Genomic DNA, 18,639 nt, shown 5'->3' on the forward strand with positions numbered 1-18,639 from the left:
ATTCCAAAGTGGCATACTTCTAAAGACTTGTGGTTTGATTCTCTAAAATTTCATATTATGAAAAATCACTCCAGTAAAACTGTCCTGCCCTCGGGACTAACCCAACCAGCGGATTCACTAAATTTTCCCACCATTGATTGTGCCGGCTGGAAAACACACCGATTCCGGGTTAAACCTGTGAAAAGTGCACTCAGTGATTGAATCGGCGGGTATTTGGGATTAGCGGGGCCACAGCTGATGACGGCTGAATGGGATTACCCAACTCAGTTCGATGCGATTCGAAGTGGGGAAATGCTCCTTCGGACGAAGGATCCCGACAGCCCACGCAAAGTGGCGACCGCAAATCATATGGGAGCTGGGAAGTGGGAAAATCGGGAGTCGACGATGCCGGTAACTGTAAAAAAGTGCGCAGGAGCAGGCGCTCTCTCTCTCTATCTCTCGTTGTCACTCTCTTCTTCGCCTTCGCCTTCTCTCTTCCCTTTTGGACTTCGGGAAAAACTCTACACATGCGGCTGGTTGAAAACAAGTGGTTGAGCGGGCAGAACGCTCAGTATAGAGCGAACAGTCGTTTTGAGCTCGACTTTTTCCCGCTGACCGAGAGCACAACAACAAGCTGGAGCTGGAGCTGGAGCAGAAGCTGAAGCTGAAGCCCAGGAAGAAGCAGTAGCAGGAGCAGGAGAAAGCGGAGAAAGGAGGCAGGCGCGAGCAAAGGAGAAAGAGAGAGAGAAAGAGAGAGAGCCGAGAGGACCCAGCAGCCAGAGGAGTGAAATTCGAGGAGGGGCGCAAAGGGAGTGGGTGTACGAGTGCCATAAAGTGGAAATACGAAACGCCTTGAGCGGCGGCAGCGACGTCGATTGCGGCAGCGACGGCGACGCCGGCAGAGGGACACGCGTCAGGCGGCCAAGCAAAAGGCAGACAAACAGTCAAATCCTGCTGAGACGACACGACGAGTCCTTGCTCGTCGGTTCAAACGTGCGGAACACTCTTGGAGCCAGTCGCCAAAAAAGCAAGAACACTAGAAGCCAAGCTAGTCCACAAAACACCACTCACACACACACACACTGACCCCCACAAACAAGGGAAAGTTTTCACCAAAAAATTATAATAAAAAACCAAATATATTTCCCAAGAAACCCAAAACAATATTTTGAAGATATATCCCTTATCCAAGTGCAGTGACTCGTGTGCAAAAGTTATCCAACCACAATCCCCCAAAAAGCAAGAAAACCAGTTCCAGTTAATTGTCCTCCCTCAATTGATGGCTAACACTGTGAATTTTAATTAATATACAACAAAAACGTAGTTTATATGAAAAACCAAAACGAAAACTAAGTGCCGCAAGCTGAGAGCGCTAAACACGAATAAGTGCTAAAAGTTCCTTAAACAAATATTAATAACAAAACGAAATAAAAAAACAAAACAAAACAAATTATTGTTACAACTACTTATAAAAATATACAAATTATACAACATCAATTTTCTTTGCATTTTAAACAAAAAGTATAAAAAGCGTTAAAAAAAAAGTGAGCAGCTCAAAACGAAAGAAGAAAAACCAAAGTGCCGCGGAAACTCTTAAATCTTAAGGCTACGTAAAAATACAAAAAACGAATGACTGTCCAGTGAAGTAGAGTGTGGAAAAAGAAAATCAAAATCAAAATCCAAGCCCCAAAATTAAATCTGAAAAGAAAGCCGACGGAGGACAGCAACTAGTTGTTAGTTGTTTAGTAGCTACCCCTGAAACTAGCGAAGGCGGGTCGTCAGAGGCCAACCAGGTTCAAACGGCCATATACCTATACCAACTCCGACTTCACCTACCCAGGCCCAGAACTCACCAGCCCAGAACCCAAACTCCCCGGCCAGCGTAGACAATTGATTATTGATTTTGTCTAAGGCAGCAAGAACTTCACAGCTTAACGCAAAACAAAACTTGGCAGCAGGGCAACAAAGGGCGACGAAAGGCGAGAAAAAACAACGAAGACCGGAGGAAAAACCGCACACACACGTTGAAAGGCAGTGGGAAAAACCGGAAAACTCGGATCGGAAGACTCCGGTATAGGCCAGTGTTGTGCAATGCCAGGCTTAGGCCGGCACAGTGTTGGTCAGCGGAGTGGGGCCTGAAGAAGACCCACAAAAGCTGTGTGAAAAAGAGCGGTCTAAACCTGTAAAGAAGAAACAATCTAAAGAGGGTACTTCCCCGACACCCCCCTAAAAACCACCTGCCACTCTATCTCCCCCCCACTGTATTTTTCCCCTGAATAAGCCACACCCCCTTAACTGCATTTTCCTTTGATCAACCCCCCGCCCCGATCAGAGCCGCCAAGATAAGCCGTCTAATCGAGAAGCTGCGACAGACGAACAAACGGAAAATGTTCTGCTCGCTGGCCCAGACGCTCTTCTGCGTCCTGCTCATCCAGGGCGGCCTCTATGCCCTCCACCTGAGCGGAAACGGCGGCGACAAGTCCCTGGGCGAGTCCAAGGCGGTCCAGTCGGTGCCCAGCCAGCCGCTGGGACCCTCCGCCGGAGGAGCCTCCTCCGCCTGGCAGACGGCCCCCTCGCAGCAGCAGCAACATCAGCAGCATCCCGGAGGATCTCCGCCGGGCAGTGGCTCCTCGCACGGCCATCGGTCGGCAGCGGCGGCCGCCTTCGATGCCACCACCGTGCGGCTGAACAAGGAGATCGCCGACATGGCCCAGTTGGAGCGGGAGCGCCTGATGCTCCTGGCCCGCGCCAAGCAGACGGCGGAGCAGCCGCCGGCGGGCAATAGCCACCGCGGTCATCCCTTCATCGCCGGCCGGATACAGATGCAGCCCAGCGAGGAGCTGGACGTGGGCGACTATCCCGCCCTGCTGCAGCAGGCCGCCCGCGGCTACATCTTCGGCAATGTCCAGAAGCAGCCCCCCACTCCGATCAGCCTGGAGCAGGATTACGAGCAGCTGAGGGAGCTGGAGAACAGGCCGGTGAAGTACTACGGCCGGGTGGTGCAGCCAGCGGAGAGGGAGGATCCGGCGGAGGCGCTCTACGAACCAATGCACTCCTTCGGCGACTTCGATGACTTCTCGGAGCTGGAGCAGGAGCAGGAGCCGCACATGGGCGAGGATGAGCTGCTCAGGGAGCTGGATGCCTACCAGTACCATGGCCTGGAGGAGGAGCCTCTGCCAGAGAATCCCTACCGCACGCTGGAGCAGCTGGAGCTGGCTGCACCCGACTCCCTGCAACAGCTTTTCGAGCAGGAACAGGAGCAGGAGCAGCGGGATGCCCCCTCCAAGGGAATGCACTCTGGCAAAGGCCACAATAACCCGGGAAACTACAACATAAGGGTTCAGCAAAAGTGGGCCAGGAAACGAAATGGCCAAGGACTCGCCCATAATCCGGAGGCGGAGAAGCAGCTGCAGCGCCAGATCTTCGCTCAGCACTTCAAGCCGCAGCGAAGTGGCAAGCTGTCGCTTTCGGCCAATTCGGAGGCCACGGCCAGTAAGCATCTGAAGCCATCCAGTCGATCCGGCTCCAAGGATACTGAGAAGCCCACTAACGAGCTAGGAGGCAGTGCATCCGCCGCAGGCTCAAACAAACAAACAACCGGCGATGGACTACCCAAGCAGCAGACGGAACAGCAGTCGCAGGATAAAAAGGATCCCGGCCACAAGCGATCCGGATCTGGATCAGGATCAGCGGGATCCGTGGGATCGCCAGGAGGCGGCTTTTTAGCGCCGCCACCAGTTTCCCACAGCATAGCCAGCCAGCTGATGCTGCGCACCGCCCGCGGTCAACGGCAGTACGATGTGCCACAAATCGGTAAGTTTCTCGATATTTACATGCATATATATTCCCCATATAGTAGGGGGAGGGGGTTTAACCCAGGGGGTTGCCATGGGGCAATCGATGAAACCAATCAAACGTCGCTGGTTTCAACCTGCGACCTTTAGCCGACTGTCTGGCATTAATTCGATCCAATCAATCCCCCACTTAACGCCATAACTACATAAGCCCCGAACCATTTCCTTTCATCGAATTAAAACTTAAAAATATCACAGAACGCTTACAATTTATTTCGAGACTTGGGAGTTTGAATTTAGAATTATAATATTGATTACATAACTTTAAAGCTATAAATAGTATAGTCTATTTATTAGTAATATTTATAAATATAAAGGAATGATTACTATTTAAACAGGTGACTTTAGAATTGTAAAACAGATTACTGAACCTCAGGAGTTAAGAACCTTAGAATTCAGAGGACAGAACTTTTATTTTATAGGGTTTAATTTAATAACAGAGCATATACTTTATTAGTTATTTCCATTATTACTACCCAAATAAATCTAAAATAAAATAATATCTAATTGAGTACTGAATTCAAAATTAATGTATAATTCCCATAGAACCAACAGGACATTTAAACCCAAGCATAGTAAAAACACCCCTTTAAACGTTTTATTAAAGCCCACTTCATCCTAATAACACTTGGTAATAATAGGCCATGGTTAATTTACAAATGCGTGTTAGTGGGTTAAAGAAAAGCCAGAATTTACCTCCAATAGTCGGTCAATATCTTTCCAATATCTGTGCTTTTCATGACATGCATATTTTATTCGAGTCGAAACGAATCGGATTGAATGGAGTGGAAGCCGCGTTTGACCCTCTGGTGTATGTACCTTAATTCTGTTTGTGCCTTTTGTTTGGGGTCGAAGCCCCAAAAACCAATTCGGCCAGGTCCCGAAGGACAGCCCATAATCGCTCTATTTCCGTGCTTATTTCTCTCTGCGGCGGTTATAAACGAGTATTCGTCTAAACAACCTTTGTGAACGAATATATATCCTGACGTTTTTCTTGGGCAACTCCTGCATATTTCATGATCCAAGGCGGTGCAGTTCGGCTGGCAATTTAATCCTTTTAGATGGACGGTGGGCGGTCGACTCGTAGGTCATCAATCATCAATCAGCCAGCGTTTAATAGATTGTCACTAAATCATTTGTCAACAATGGCCAAACACGGAAAAGTTTTTGCAGCTATTTTCGGTAGTTTGGCCAACTTTTCAGCCCGTTATTTTTGGCCATTGCATTTAGCAAATTAGTCGTAGGAAGGAACACCGGATGGAATGAGGCTGTATGGAAGTTCGTCCTTGGCTTTCCTCCACTTTTGGGCCGTTGTTAATCACTTGGCTGGCTAAATTACTTTACAACAAGTTTTGATGGTCGCCATGAATACGGAATGCGCTTAGAGAAAGTCCGGAGCGGGGCAGGATCGGAACTGGAGGAAGGCGACTGCTTTGGTCTCGTCCTGGCGGACAATCAATTTTAATTTTTAATTAACACTTTCAAGTTTAATGGCGACATTGTTATGGCCGTGAGCTAAATGCGATTTCATTGCTGGCCTGCACAGAAATCGGGCCGGTTGTTGGCCACTTCTATGCCAAGTTTGAGTTTTCCAAGCTTTTGGTAGAATTTTCCACATTTCGGATTACGTTGCTGTCAATTTGATATTCTGTTCAATTTGCTTCAATTTGCTTTACCAACAAATACACATCAGTTTGAGACTTTTATAATTAAAACCCTATTGAAACAAATTGAATAAACAGTAATTATGTTATCACATGAATTGTTATATAGGTAAGCTATTTATTATGGCTTATTAAGTACAAGCTAGATTTTCAAGTATATATTTACTTAAAATCTTTTTAAGTGTAACTGATTTCTTTACAAGAATCCTTCTGTAAGAACTAGTACAATTTGTTTGACACTTGATAAGCATGAAAACATTCTTCTTTGTTCTCTTGAAAAGTTCTTTGTTCTCCTTTCCCTGATAAATAAAATTAATTTTCAATTTACTATACGACAAAAGAGCTAAGCCGTAGGTAAAACAAAAGTGGGAAAATTTCCTGGGGCAAATTAGCCAATTAAATTAAATTGGACTAGTTTATTGTCACTACCTTGCTAGTCTTCCCATTTTCCGTTTACTCTTCGGATTTTCCATCTTTGAACAACTGATTTGGCAAGGTTTTTTGGCAGATTGAGAGATGTATCGAAAATTCAATATGAGACAATCAATGAGTTTTCATTTTATGCGCATGTTTGCACAATTTTCCTCATTGTTATGGCCGCCATTGCTTCTCCTCTCCCTCTCGCATTTTCTTATTTCGAATTTTTCCTTGCCAGCAGCTCCGCTTTTCCCACATTGCTGCGTGGGTATGTGTGTTTGTTTATTTCCGCATAACGTCATCAAGTGTCAGCTGTGAAAACGTCAACGCTTTGCCACCCGTCGCTCCCCACTTCACACTTTCGCTGGTAGTTGGGAAAATTACAATTGTCTCTAAGTGTTTACACTGGAAAACGATTATACGGATAAAAGGACATCGCCGTGAGACCCGCACACATGTGGCCAAAAAAACGAATACGGTAGCCCGGGATAATGTGTGTGTAATCTAGGGAGTTGAATCACTTACACTGGCTAAAAATTCCCCGAAATTTGTTATCCTTTTTGACCTTTTCCCTTAATCTAATGCTAACAACTTGTATAATTATTCTAAGTAATCGAAATTAAAAGCATTATTATAATAATAGGTAAATTTATATTGGGTGCACTATAACTTTTTTTTAGGTATAAGTTTTTTTTAAGTATTTAAATAGACATTTTGTATAAAAGAAGAAAAATAGTAGAAAACATTTCCAACACGTATGAAATACAATTGCGAAATAGCCAAAAATTCTTGCATTTAAAAAAAACTGTTCTTCAAAAATTTTTTCTTAAATCTACTTAATATATTTTTCTGAGTAACCATAAATTCCGGTTTCGGTGGCTGGTCCCTGACGACCAAAAGAGTTTGCTTCTGCGCCAAAAAAAAAAACCAACAAAAAAATGGGAAAATGCTCCCGAAAAATAACTTCAATAAACCCGACGCACATTTTCCCGGGAAACCTGCGGCTGCGTTTACAACTTGACATCATTAAAACGCGTTCACAATTTACGATCCTGCTGGTCCGGTTTCCAGCTAATTTAGTAACAACACCCAGGGGGTCTGAGGCGACCGGACAGGACAGGACAGGACAGGACGCCTCCGTTTGACAAGTCCTTGCTCCCACGCCCATATCCTGTGCGTGTGCTCCTGCGGGATTTTGTATGTGTATGTATGCGTCTATATGCGCACGCCTTTAGTTTTTCCTTCGCCCTCAAACTAACATTTTCATACCCCGGCGGTTGATTTAATTTGTAATTTGAGGACCGCTCGGTCCTCAAGTGGCCACTTGGCGGCGAAAAGATCATCGATTTGTGTGGACCTTCCTCATCGACGTCTCCTCGCTCCTGTCAAATATTACGCAAATTAGTTGGAAATGGATATTGGAGATGCGTCTATCAGCCAGTCCGTCCGTTCGTTCGCTTGTCCGCCCGTCTGTCTGTCAGTGGCCGCCCTCGACCTTTTCCCATTTTCCGCATTTTCCGCGTCATGTGCGTGGGCGGCTGCAGGCGAGCGGGTGGAAAATTTCACCACAGCGACAGGTTGTCTGCCGCAACTTGTGGGTTCCATCTCCTTCCACTTTGCCGCTTGTTGTGTATCTCAATAATCGGCCATGGATATGCAAATGGCCGGTTTCCAGGCCACTCGACTTCTGGAGCGACAGATCAGACAAATTGGACTACGAGGGGACTTCGCAGACAGATTGGTTTCCTTAGAGATCCTTAACCCTTGTTACTCCTTTACTACGCTAAGAAATACATAGCTGTTTGATTGAGTTTCGGAGGTAGAGAAATATTTTTATAGTAATCTATAATAAAGAACCTTTCAAAAATGTTATTACGTTGGTACGTCATATCCATCGACTTTGTTTGTCAAATTTCTTATTTTTGGGTATTTATTTTTAAAACAATTTATTTGACAGCAATGCCATTGGCATTGTCCTAAATACACTTTTGACATTTTCCGGAGGCGCCTAAAATATTCTCGTTGCCACTTTGCCCATCCCTTGGCTGAATGATCCTGCATTTTGGGCCTTAAATCTACAACCTGGCCTTTGGCTAATTAGGAGGCAAAGGCCCATTTGCATTTTCCGACGGCCAAATGAACTGGAAGCAATGACGCCCCGGACACGCCCACACACTGAATTTGTTAATGAGGTGGACACAGTTTTTGGGCTCGGACCGTGTTTCGGCCCGGCAAATTAGCCTTTTGACTTAATGCACTGGCCAAAAATAAACAGAAACGTGGCTGGAAGAAGATGAATCAATAAACAATGACATCATCGCCAGCATCCAGTCAGTCAGCCAGTCAGTCTGTTAGTTTGTCAGTCGGTGGGGGGACTTTAGACCCTCTGGACTGCATATATAATTGTGGCACACGACAACAACGAAGCTGGGGGAAAATATTTACATTAGCGTAAGCACAGGACGAGGGGGTGTGAAAGGGGGGGAGGGGGTGGCCCAAAGGACGCGGCCATTGAGCAGGCCAATTGTCTGGGTGAGAGTGTGCGTGATGGTGGCCCATTCAGCCAGTTTGACGACAGCAGCAGCCCAAAAGCTAGCCAAAGTTTTGCTTTCTTCTTACGTCACAGAACGCCTGTCTGGTTGCCGAGAGACTGACACACTTATACCCACACACCATATACTATATCCCACATATATATATAGACATATATATATATATATGGATAGAGTACTCTATGAATCTGGCCAAAGTGGCTAAAGGATTGTGGCATGCTGCTGAATAAACATGGCCAAATAGCTGCGAGCACTGCATAAATATCAACTATGGGGCAATAATGAACCACACCAAGGCGGAGATTTTTGGCCAAAATCTATAATAAGACACTGGAGACCAAGTATATATATATATATGGGGTATATCCTATTTGGCCAGTCAGCTCTTAGTCATCCGTAATGAAGAGCGAAAAGAAAAACAGAAAAACCAGTAAAACTCTTCGGCAAATAAATGTGGCTGAGTAATCGCCGGAGAGTGTGTGTGTGTGCTAGAATTTTTTAGTCAATGAAGCGTCAAGGACTTTTTGCTCATGATATATTTACCCAGAGGAACGGAGGAGAGAGAGCGAGAAGGCGAGAGTCCTTAGCCACAAAAGATGATGCAATGCAATCAGGAGGCGGTAGGCAAGAAAGTGCGGGAAGTAGTGGCATAGTAGGTATCCTTGCTGTATCCTCCGCGTGCCTAATGAGTTGTGAGCTGACGCGGAATTTATGAATGAATTGCGGAATATGTGAGTAGAGCGGGATGGAAAGAGAGCGAGCGAGAGCAAAGGACGAAGGACTAATTCATCAGGCTCCTCTGCCCGCGTCCTTTGCCATTGTTTTAGCTCCAAGTGAGCGGAAAATTAACCAAGTGTTAGCAGCTTCACGTAATTGGCCTGCTTTGCTTATGAATAATGCTTTATTTATTGGCTATACTTAGACGGATTCTTAAGTATATTTTTGGAAGGAGACAAATGTGTGTAGAAAAGCAAACATAGATACGGGTTTTCGCCTGCTTTGCATAACAATAATGGGTTATTTATTGATTGTCCTAAGACGGATTCTTGGATGTATTTTAGTTAGATATTAGAAAAATATAGGAAGATGCTTAAATACAATTTATATTTGTATTAAAGCTGTGTCTAATTTAAACTTTCTTTTAAAACAAATGATGGGTTATTTATTGTTTTTCTTCATGACCCAGGGATATATTTATAAAAGAACAAAAATGGGAAGAAAATTAAATTTACATTTAGTTGTGAAAGCTCAATTGTATTTGTTTAACATGTAGGCTGCACAATTTTAATGTCCTGAAAAAAAGTTAATATGTAACCCTTGTTATTTAAAAAGAATAATGTATTTCTGGTGCATCCACGCAAATTGCAGTTTAATTACACACTATTTATTTGTACACAGATCTGCATGACATAATTGATACTGAAAACCTGAGCAATTTAATTGCTTCAGCGTCACGTCGCCAGTCGCGAATGACGCATGTCAGCCACCGGAACTGTAAATTAAACTTTTGCCCGGAACTGAATTTATTGTGGGCCCCAAAAACATTGTAAATAAGTTAATTATTGGCAAAGGAGAAATAGTTTACAATATTTATATTTAATAATTGGATATAAGAAATGTTACATACGGTTCAGTTCTAGGGTTTCAATGGTATTAATAACTTTAAAATATTTAACCGAAGGTGGGACACAAAATTTACAAGACTTTCCTTATACAACTGATATTAAATCTACTTAGGCTATTTTTGTTGAAATTTAAATTTATGTTTGGGTTCCTTATGAGGTCAAGAACGCATTTTTAAAGAACCCTGTCCGCTATTCATCGGCTTTTTGGAGTAGGGCCCAATTTCTATATACACCATAATTCCTCTTAGACCCAAAAAGAGTTGAGTGTGACCTCCGAGGACTGTGAACTACGCAGATACGCAGTCGTCGGTGTCCTTGAAAATGTCGAATGGTAAGGGTGATTGGGTGGCGGACCCAAAAGGAATCCAAGAACAATTGCGAGGATACAAATTTGGCTGGCAGACGAGGGCTGAAGAGGGAGCACACATAGGAATGACATATGCCGGCAGTTTTGGATGGGAAATGGGGACTGGGGAATGGGGATTGGGGACTGGTGACTGGGACACCATTCCAGTCGGAGGGACTGGGCATAGTGGCTGCTTCCATTTCCATGGAAATCAAACGCAATAAAAATCCATAGACATGGAGACCAGTGAAAACTGGAGCAGGCAAAGGCGACAGCCGACATGAACTATGTGGTGTGTGGTGTGCGGTGTGTGTGTACTCCTAGCAGGCACTGTAGCCAAGTGCATAGTCATGCTAATGCAAATTATGGCTTATTTAAGCCGACAGCATCAGCATCAGGGCCTACTTTAAGGTGCTGGCTGCATCACTTCAGCATGTCGCATGCATGGCAGAACTAAAAACTGAAATTAAAAAGTGGAAAAAGCACTGGAAAAATGTAGCAAAGAAAGCGGAGAGCTCTTGGCCATGTTTGGTGGGAGTGGGGGGATTGGGGTTACAGGGGACCAGAGGACTGGGAGAGCTGCCTACTTAAAGGCTTCCGGGCCGGCAACTCGCATCAGTCGTGCATAATGAGGCTGGCACTCTCACACAGCCGCATGCATAATTTAGCAGGAGAGCTCGACGGTCTAAAAAGAGATAGATGGAGGTGGATGGAGTCCTTGGGGGGCACAAGCTCCTCAGCCGTAGAGTGCTGGGCAAGAAGCGGAGAAAGCCGGCGCTTTTCTTCCCGAAACCAAAACGTACCGCTGCGGGCTGACCTTTTTCCAGCGATTCGATCTTGCCGCTCCCCAATTTTGGCATACTCATCGTCATTGTCGAGTAATAAGCGAAATGGCCTGGGTTTGGGTACGTGTCCGAAATTATGCAATATTTATGCGGGGTTTTGTTTATTTTAATTCGCAAGCAATTTAGCTGAAAGACATAAAGAAAGATATTATTCTTGCCCCACCCATCCGCCCACGCGGCCAGAACCTGCAGACACTTTTCAATCAATCATTGGCTTCTGCCGCCATCATTTTCGCAACATGTGTGCTGGTACATTATTCTTTCCCATCAGTATAGGCACTTAGAGAAATTGGGTATTAATAGTAGCTTTAAAACAGGCCAATAGCCATTTTTCCGGAATTAAGTATGATTGGAGTTATATTTAAATCTGTGTTTAATTTTTTTAAAGAGAAAATTTATTAAATGATAGAAACTTATAGTTGTTTATGCAGCAAAGGCCATCCATTTAAAAAAAAACAGTTATATATTATCAGTCTAAATCTAATAGATTTATTTATGTAATAAATTATGTATTTTTTATTTTTGACTTTATTAACGTTCTGTTACTAATACAATTTTTTAAATTATAAAATATAACTGAATAATTATGTGGAGTACTCCATTGAAAATAAGTTGCCATTTCTCAAAGAACTTTTATTTCGTTTTTTTTGCTTGTGCATAATATTTGAGTATCCGAAAGCCAGGTAGGTAGCAAAAAGCAAAGCAAACAGTTGCCGGAAAACGCTGGCTGGAAACGTTCAAAATGGGCAGGTGAAAAATGGGAGATGGAAAATGGCAGGCCAACACTTGTTGCCCACCGCAGACCTAGAGCAAACACCGAGCCACACCTGTCGGGGAGTAGAAAATACAAAAATTCCGTGACTTTTCGCAGAGCGGAAAGCCGGAAAAACTGGATGGGGAAAAGCAGATGGGGCTGCAGTGCAATTGTCTGGAATTGGGAGGAATGGGAGGGGGGGTGCCAAATTAAATTGACCTTTGACAGTGTACAAATAAATGCTGCAAGAATAATTCGCTAACGAAGCTGGCTGACTGGCCAGAACTTTCAGCTCGAATAAATCCAGCTCAAAGCTTAATCCAGACCACAATGTCTGCGGCGTTTGCGGTCAAAGGCTGGCGAATAAATGTCGGGCTCTGTCACCGCCTGATTTCACCCGCCAGCACAGGGCTTTGCTTGAAATTGACAGCTGGTTTGCAATTAAATAAGATTTATATGTTCCCACAAAGGCTGAGCAGCCAGAGCCCGCACACGTCTCCGTATCAATCTCAATACCTCGCAAACTCGCAATGGAAGTTCCTGCATTAATATGCCAGTAGGTGACTCCACCAAATGACCTCGGGCTGTCAATTCGGGTCGTGTGCGTAGACCAAATATAGCCACGAACTTTGCTAATGGATGCACACCATGTCAAATTGAATTTATTTCGAGCCCCTGGAATAATACGCCATGAGATTCCTCATGTTTAATTTATTGTCTGTCCTTGTCACTTTACATTAAGCAGGTGAGTTGATAAAAGACCTGCAGAAGAAATCGTTCGGAAGGCTTCTGCTTTTAAGGTGGTTCCCCCCCACCAAAATCTTTGGCTCATGGTTGAGCAAATACTCGGTGTTCCAGGTGGAGCGATATACATTGACATCCCGACCAGCAAAAGTAGCATTGTTTAGAACAAGAAATTTGCCGAGCACAGTGGGAAAAGGTCCTGGAGCTTGTTATAAAACATGAATTTGTTTTCTTTACTAATTTATTTCCCAAACATTTTTTAAAAATTCGTATGTCAATATATTCTTTTCTTCTCTATAAGTTTATAAAAGCTACTTATACTTCTAATCTTATTTAATAAACAGTTTTCTTATTTGGTTATTATGTTATACCTAAGCTTTAAGAAATATGATTCATTTATATTATCTAGAGTTTGGTTTGTTCTCTTTTAAACCTTTAGCTTTCCTCCGATAAATTAAACAAAACTAAATATAAAAGCAAGGACTAAACTGGCCAAAAATAAACTGTGCTTGCGGCACAAGTATTTCTGCAATTGCCTTGGGGTAATGAGGTCACAAATGTGCCGATACGCACTTTCCCTGTAATGGTAGCTAGACCTAGACTTACATAATTCAATTTGCGCGACACTAGCTAAATAATTTATTCTGGTACCGTCAGTGACGTGGCCAATTCGATAACGATTCCAAATCGAGTTTGGGCATCAGAAGAGCCATCCAAGTCGGTGGCGTTCTGGAAAGTCCCCTCCGCCCAGCGGACAGGACACAGGACGCCCACTCATTCAGGCATTCGCTGCCATTGTTTTCCAATCAAAAACTAAACAAAACGCAAACACAAGACCCAAACACTTGAGCCACTGCGTAAGCCATAAACAAACACGGCAGAATGACAATGTGAATGGGTTTTTGGCGGAGGGAGTGTTGGGGCCAGGATTGCAGGACTGCTGGGTCTGCTGGTTCTGGCCCCATGAATGGGGACTTGGCCTGGCTGTGACAGTGGTCACAATGCGAAAGCTGCCAGCAAAACAAAAGCCATTTGGATCGCAACGATGTCCATGAATGGACAGTGCTTTGGGGAAGAGGTCAGATGGTGTCGAGGGGGCGGGACGAACTGGGGGGCCTGTCTCCGTTAAGAATACAACAAGGCGTGGGACATTTGAATCCTGTTAGGGCTGGCTCACCCATTCACTACACTGGGACCTCCAAGTCATTGCAGTGATTTGCAAAGTGCGACATCAGCTTTGCGACTTAGAACCAATAATCGGCTTAGAAGTTTATAAATAACACTTCAAATAATCGACTTACCATAACTCTTTTCTATTTAAAAGCTGAAAAAGTTAACGTAATTAAATTAATTCATTGCATCGAAGCTGACAATTTAATTTTGTTGGTAATTAAGTTATAACATTTCTGCTATTTTTTCAATGTGCTTAAATTAACATTTCACTCTGACAAATTTAAAGCAGACACTTTTGAATTGCTTGATGGATTAAAATTGTTCACATTCTTTATTTATGGTAATTGTATATATCCAATTTATATAATAAAGCAAATTTTTCAGTAGATTCGACACGATTTAAATGCTTGGAAATAATATTGTGTTTTCAAAAATATATCTAAAAAACTTTACTGATGGATATGAAAAGCACCTAATTGAGATATTTTTATTGGTTCAATTTCAACGAAGCACTTTTGTTTGCTTTTGATTGATATTTATTTCAAGGGTGCTGATGCTTTTCTATAGACAACTTAGCTTCCACTTGGTGTCGTGTTGTACTCTCAATTTCATTGGAACTTGTTTGCTTTATTGACAATATTTGATTTGTCTTTATCCACTTTTCTGCATTTAGAGTGATTGTTGAAGTGTTTCCATGAATTTCACTGACACAATTTTCCTCTTATTTTCAAACAATTGTCCAGTCTCAGTCGTCGTTTTCAGTCACAGTTCCCAGTCACAGTTCCCGTCACTGGCTGCCTGGTGCTGCCCTATATCAGCCGGTTAGCATCTTGTTTACCCATTTGCAACGCTTGACAGTTTTCTAAAATATGCCAAGGCAGGCGGCGGCGTGCGGCTGTCTAAATCCAGCTAAGGTCAGAGTTCAAATTGAGTTTGGCCAGGAAATTAAATGGGGGAGACCGGAGGGGGGGATGGGGAATGGAAGGCTGGCTAATGAAAAGCCCTGACTGCGCTTGGGGTTGCTCAGCTTCATCTCCGTGGTGCTGTTGTCAGGACGACCCCTCGTCGTTTAGGCCACCCCAAAGTGAAGGTGGAAGCCTGCACTTGTCTGCTGCACTTGCCGTCCTTCGCTTCCTTTCCTCTGGCCCGGCTATTAATATTGCCAAAGGTGCGCACTCTTTGGTACTTAAGTGGCTGCCGTCTGGGAACTGTCAACGGGGGCTGAACTCCCCTGGCTTTGTGTCATTTGACAGTCGACGTCTTGGCTGCACCTTTGCCCCCATTCGAGACCCCTGTTCCTTTTGTTTTTCATCAGGGGGCCAAGAAGTCCTGTTCCAAGGCTGAGACCTGGCCAAGTGCTAGGGGATGTCGCACGGAAATTAAGTAACTAAGTATCACGCGGATTCCACCTTTTTTTTTTTAGGGGGAGATTTGAGCATAATCAAAACTTTTCATTACGTCGCACTCCCCACCAAGTGCAGAGTAGAGCATATTTCACAATAAAAACTCTCAGTCCATCGTAAATATAAATAAAAGCATTAAGCGCACAGGTAAGTTGCGTTACTGGCGGACAAAAAAAAGCAAAAGTTTTATTGTCATAGCGCCCAAACAAGGCATAAACTTGCCTTAAAAGTTTAAGCGGCCTTCGTCCGACTTTCCATCCGACTTTTATGGAGAAGCCTCCACATATTTCAGTGCCTATTTTTAGCCACTCGGCGAGATGCTGCGCAGAAACTTTACTCCAGGTCCGAGGGAAAAGCAAAAAAAAAAAAAAAAGACGAAAAGAAAAAAACGGTGTGTGGAAAATTACAGTGCAACTTTTCGACCAACCCAACACAGGAGCTACAACAATTTTAATGAAACTTTTCCCGACACCGCACACTCACCTTCTTGACAGCGTTCAGAGGCGTTGTTTTGGTGCTAATGAAAAGTCAGGATCTAAGCGGACTACGTGCCCAGCAGCGTTGGCCATCTTAAAGAAATACTCGTAATATTAATAATGTGAGAAAGGCGGTGGAAAATGCTGGGTAGGTGAGCCGCTCAACGTGTCGGCTTAGATGGGGAGCAATGTAGCTAAACTTTCCTTGTGGAAAGTGCGATATCTCCTCCCCTATTCAGTTTTTTCAACGATTTTACAACTCCCGAAAACCCGCGCGCACAGCAGCACTAAAAATGTCAAAAGTTATAAATAATTTTCCATACAGAAAAGTGATATGTTCAAAACATGTTGTCAGTGCACCGCAGAGTCCGAGCCATGTGGCCGCCAGGATCCCTATTCCCTATCCCCAATCCATTCGAGATTCCTGTCCCAGTTTGCAATTTGCGAAAAATTGCCAAGGCAAAAACTTCAAAGTAAACAAACAAACACATCACCAGCTGCCAGCCAAAAGGCATTCGGGGAGTTAGGAAGTCGGGAAGTTGGGATGTGAGGATGTTAGGATGTTGGGAGGATAGGAGGATTGCAGGATAGAGGAGTTTGGGAGATTGGAGATTGCACGAGTTATGTTGATTTGCACATGTTTATGTCCAGTTTGGAGCACCTGAAGGAGGGGCTGTGGCTTGTTTTGCCGTATGAGTTCTTGGCAGAGGAAAAATGGAAGGAAAACGGGGACAAGCGACATGAAATTTTTATGGCCACCAATGCCAGGAAAACAATTGCGAAAAGTAGTTTTACCAAATGCGTCGGACACGTAGCAAAACAGGAATGCTTGCCCCGGGAAATTAGACCAAAGTGCCATGGAAATGGCAAATGGAATAGGAGGGCAGACTAACTCCGGAAATAAACGCCGAATGTATTTAGACTTTTATATAAATAACCAGAGACGTGGGGCGCGGCCAAGTCCAGAAGGCAATTTAAATTATTGAGCGGCATTGATTGCCGTCGCCCTGAAGGACCCCGGGGGCCAACTAGGGGTTAAAGGGGGCACGATACACTGACGCAAATGACGGGGGGAGTTGCTTGCGACCAGGATAATCATCATTAAAGCAACCGCAGGCCCGAAATTATAACCATTACAGTTATAAATAAAATGCGACGACGGGTCGACGTTTGGACGGGCCCCTCAAGAAAACGCCCACTCCAAAAGGGGGCGTGGCCGCGGGCACTTGCCACACTCTCTCGCCTGTAATTACTTTGATTTGCACCAAGGCCACCGGCGGAGAACAAGTGTTTTTCATCCCAGAAATTGCATGATCCCGCCGAGTCCTGAATTTAATTTGCAGCTGCCACAGAAAATTCCACAAAGAATAGACAGTTTTTTTTATTTTGGTTAATTTCCATGACGGCCAACGACGGTCCGCTGGTTTTTTTTTTTTTTTTTTTTTTGAGTCCAAGTCCACACACACCGAGTTGGGAATCCTGCGAGGATTGCGGCTGACGTCATAGGCAGACGGCCTTGAGGAATAGAAACAGTGGGTGGTGGGAGGATTGTGGCTTGTGGGTTCGAGTGGGTTGTCAATTAGCAATTGCCTGGGTGTGAAATTATGGGTTAAACAACGATTTGTGGGGGCTAGTGGCCGAGCCCAACTTCGTTTTCACAGTCGACTGCATGCTTAGCAATTAGTAAATTGTTCCTTTGCCCAGGGAATTCCAAAGTGAACGAGATACATCGCTCGAAAATCAATTGAATCTCTACTGGCCATCCTTTAGTCCATGAATAAGTGATACAGCAAGTGCACCTTGAATTCATTCGATTGCTCCTTGCATTGTAAACCAGTTTTATCCTTAGCTGATCCTGCTCCATGGCGATTATCTTCACAGCAGTGGTTGTGTACCATTAGGTTTTAAGCTGATTTCAATGCACCTGCCATTTAATGCCAACAATTTTCGCAGACTAACGAGTATTTGTGCCACATAACCCAAATCCCAAATGGCTGGCTTCGCTTCGGATTAATTAGAAATTAATTGGTTGAACCGCAGCCATCGCTCAACAGGTGCCGCAAAGCCGGAGAAAATTGAAAAACCTTTCCACCCCCGAAAAAAAAAACAAAAAATAAAATGGAATAACAAGAAAATGCCAGCAAAGCTCACCCATTTATTCAAGGCGTCAAGCTAAGCGGAAATGACGAGGACGCGAATGGGGGCGAGGTGGCCTTTTATCCTTCTCATTGTTGCAGAGCTGAGGTTCAAGCCTTCGCGGATGTCAACCGCAACAGAATTTGTTGCTCTACAGTGCGGTTCAAGGGCATAAATCGATCTAGCAAGATATGGTTTCTACATCAAATTATTTTAGTAGATTGCTGAGAAACACTTTAAACTTAGAAGTAATGTAATATTTATAGAGGATATTAATGGTTATCAACAAAAAAATGTTAGTAATATAGAAGGTGGTACAAAAATTAATGGTGTTTTAATTATAATTCCAAAAAATAATAAAAGAAAAATCGATTCTAAATAAACTGTTAAACTATGTAAAAGGTTTTAAGACCATAGTGATTTCTGTAGCACCTCCATTAGTTTAGGTAAGATTGTTGCTTTGGTGTTTGTTTCTTCACATATTCTTCACGCGCTTTATAACTTCGTCGCGCACTGTAGACCGTACTTAACGTCACCGCGAAGTGAATGCCACATGACGTAGACAGAAAAAAAAGGCCAAAAATGGGCCCCAGCTTTGTTTCTTCCACATTTCCGTCGCGCATTTTGCCGTGACTTAATTGGTGTGCGGCCCTCTCTTTCACTCCTGATAG

The 18,639-nt window shown here is 43.9% G+C and overlaps 1 protein-coding gene across 1 annotated transcript in view; it reads left to right on the top strand.

Annotated features, from left to right (window-relative positions):
• The first annotated feature begins 570 nt into the window (after window positions 1–570).
• The window catches only part of LOC108049233, a 34,872-nt gene continuing 16,803 nt past the window's right edge, over window positions 571–18,639 (top strand). The window contains exon 1 of the mRNA XM_017130353.2: window positions 571–3,792. Coding sequence (XP_016985842.1) covers window positions 2,367–3,792 — 1,426 coding nt within the window. The 5' untranslated portion in view covers window positions 571–2,366. The remainder of the gene's footprint in view (window positions 3,793–18,639) is intronic.

The sequence above is a fragment of the Drosophila rhopaloa genome, unplaced genomic scaffold (assembly GCF_018152115.1).
Source record: "Drosophila rhopaloa isolate 14029-0021.01 unplaced genomic scaffold, ASM1815211v1 contig_115, whole genome shotgun sequence".
NCBI lineage: Eukaryota > Metazoa > Arthropoda > Insecta > Diptera > Drosophilidae > Drosophila > Drosophila rhopaloa.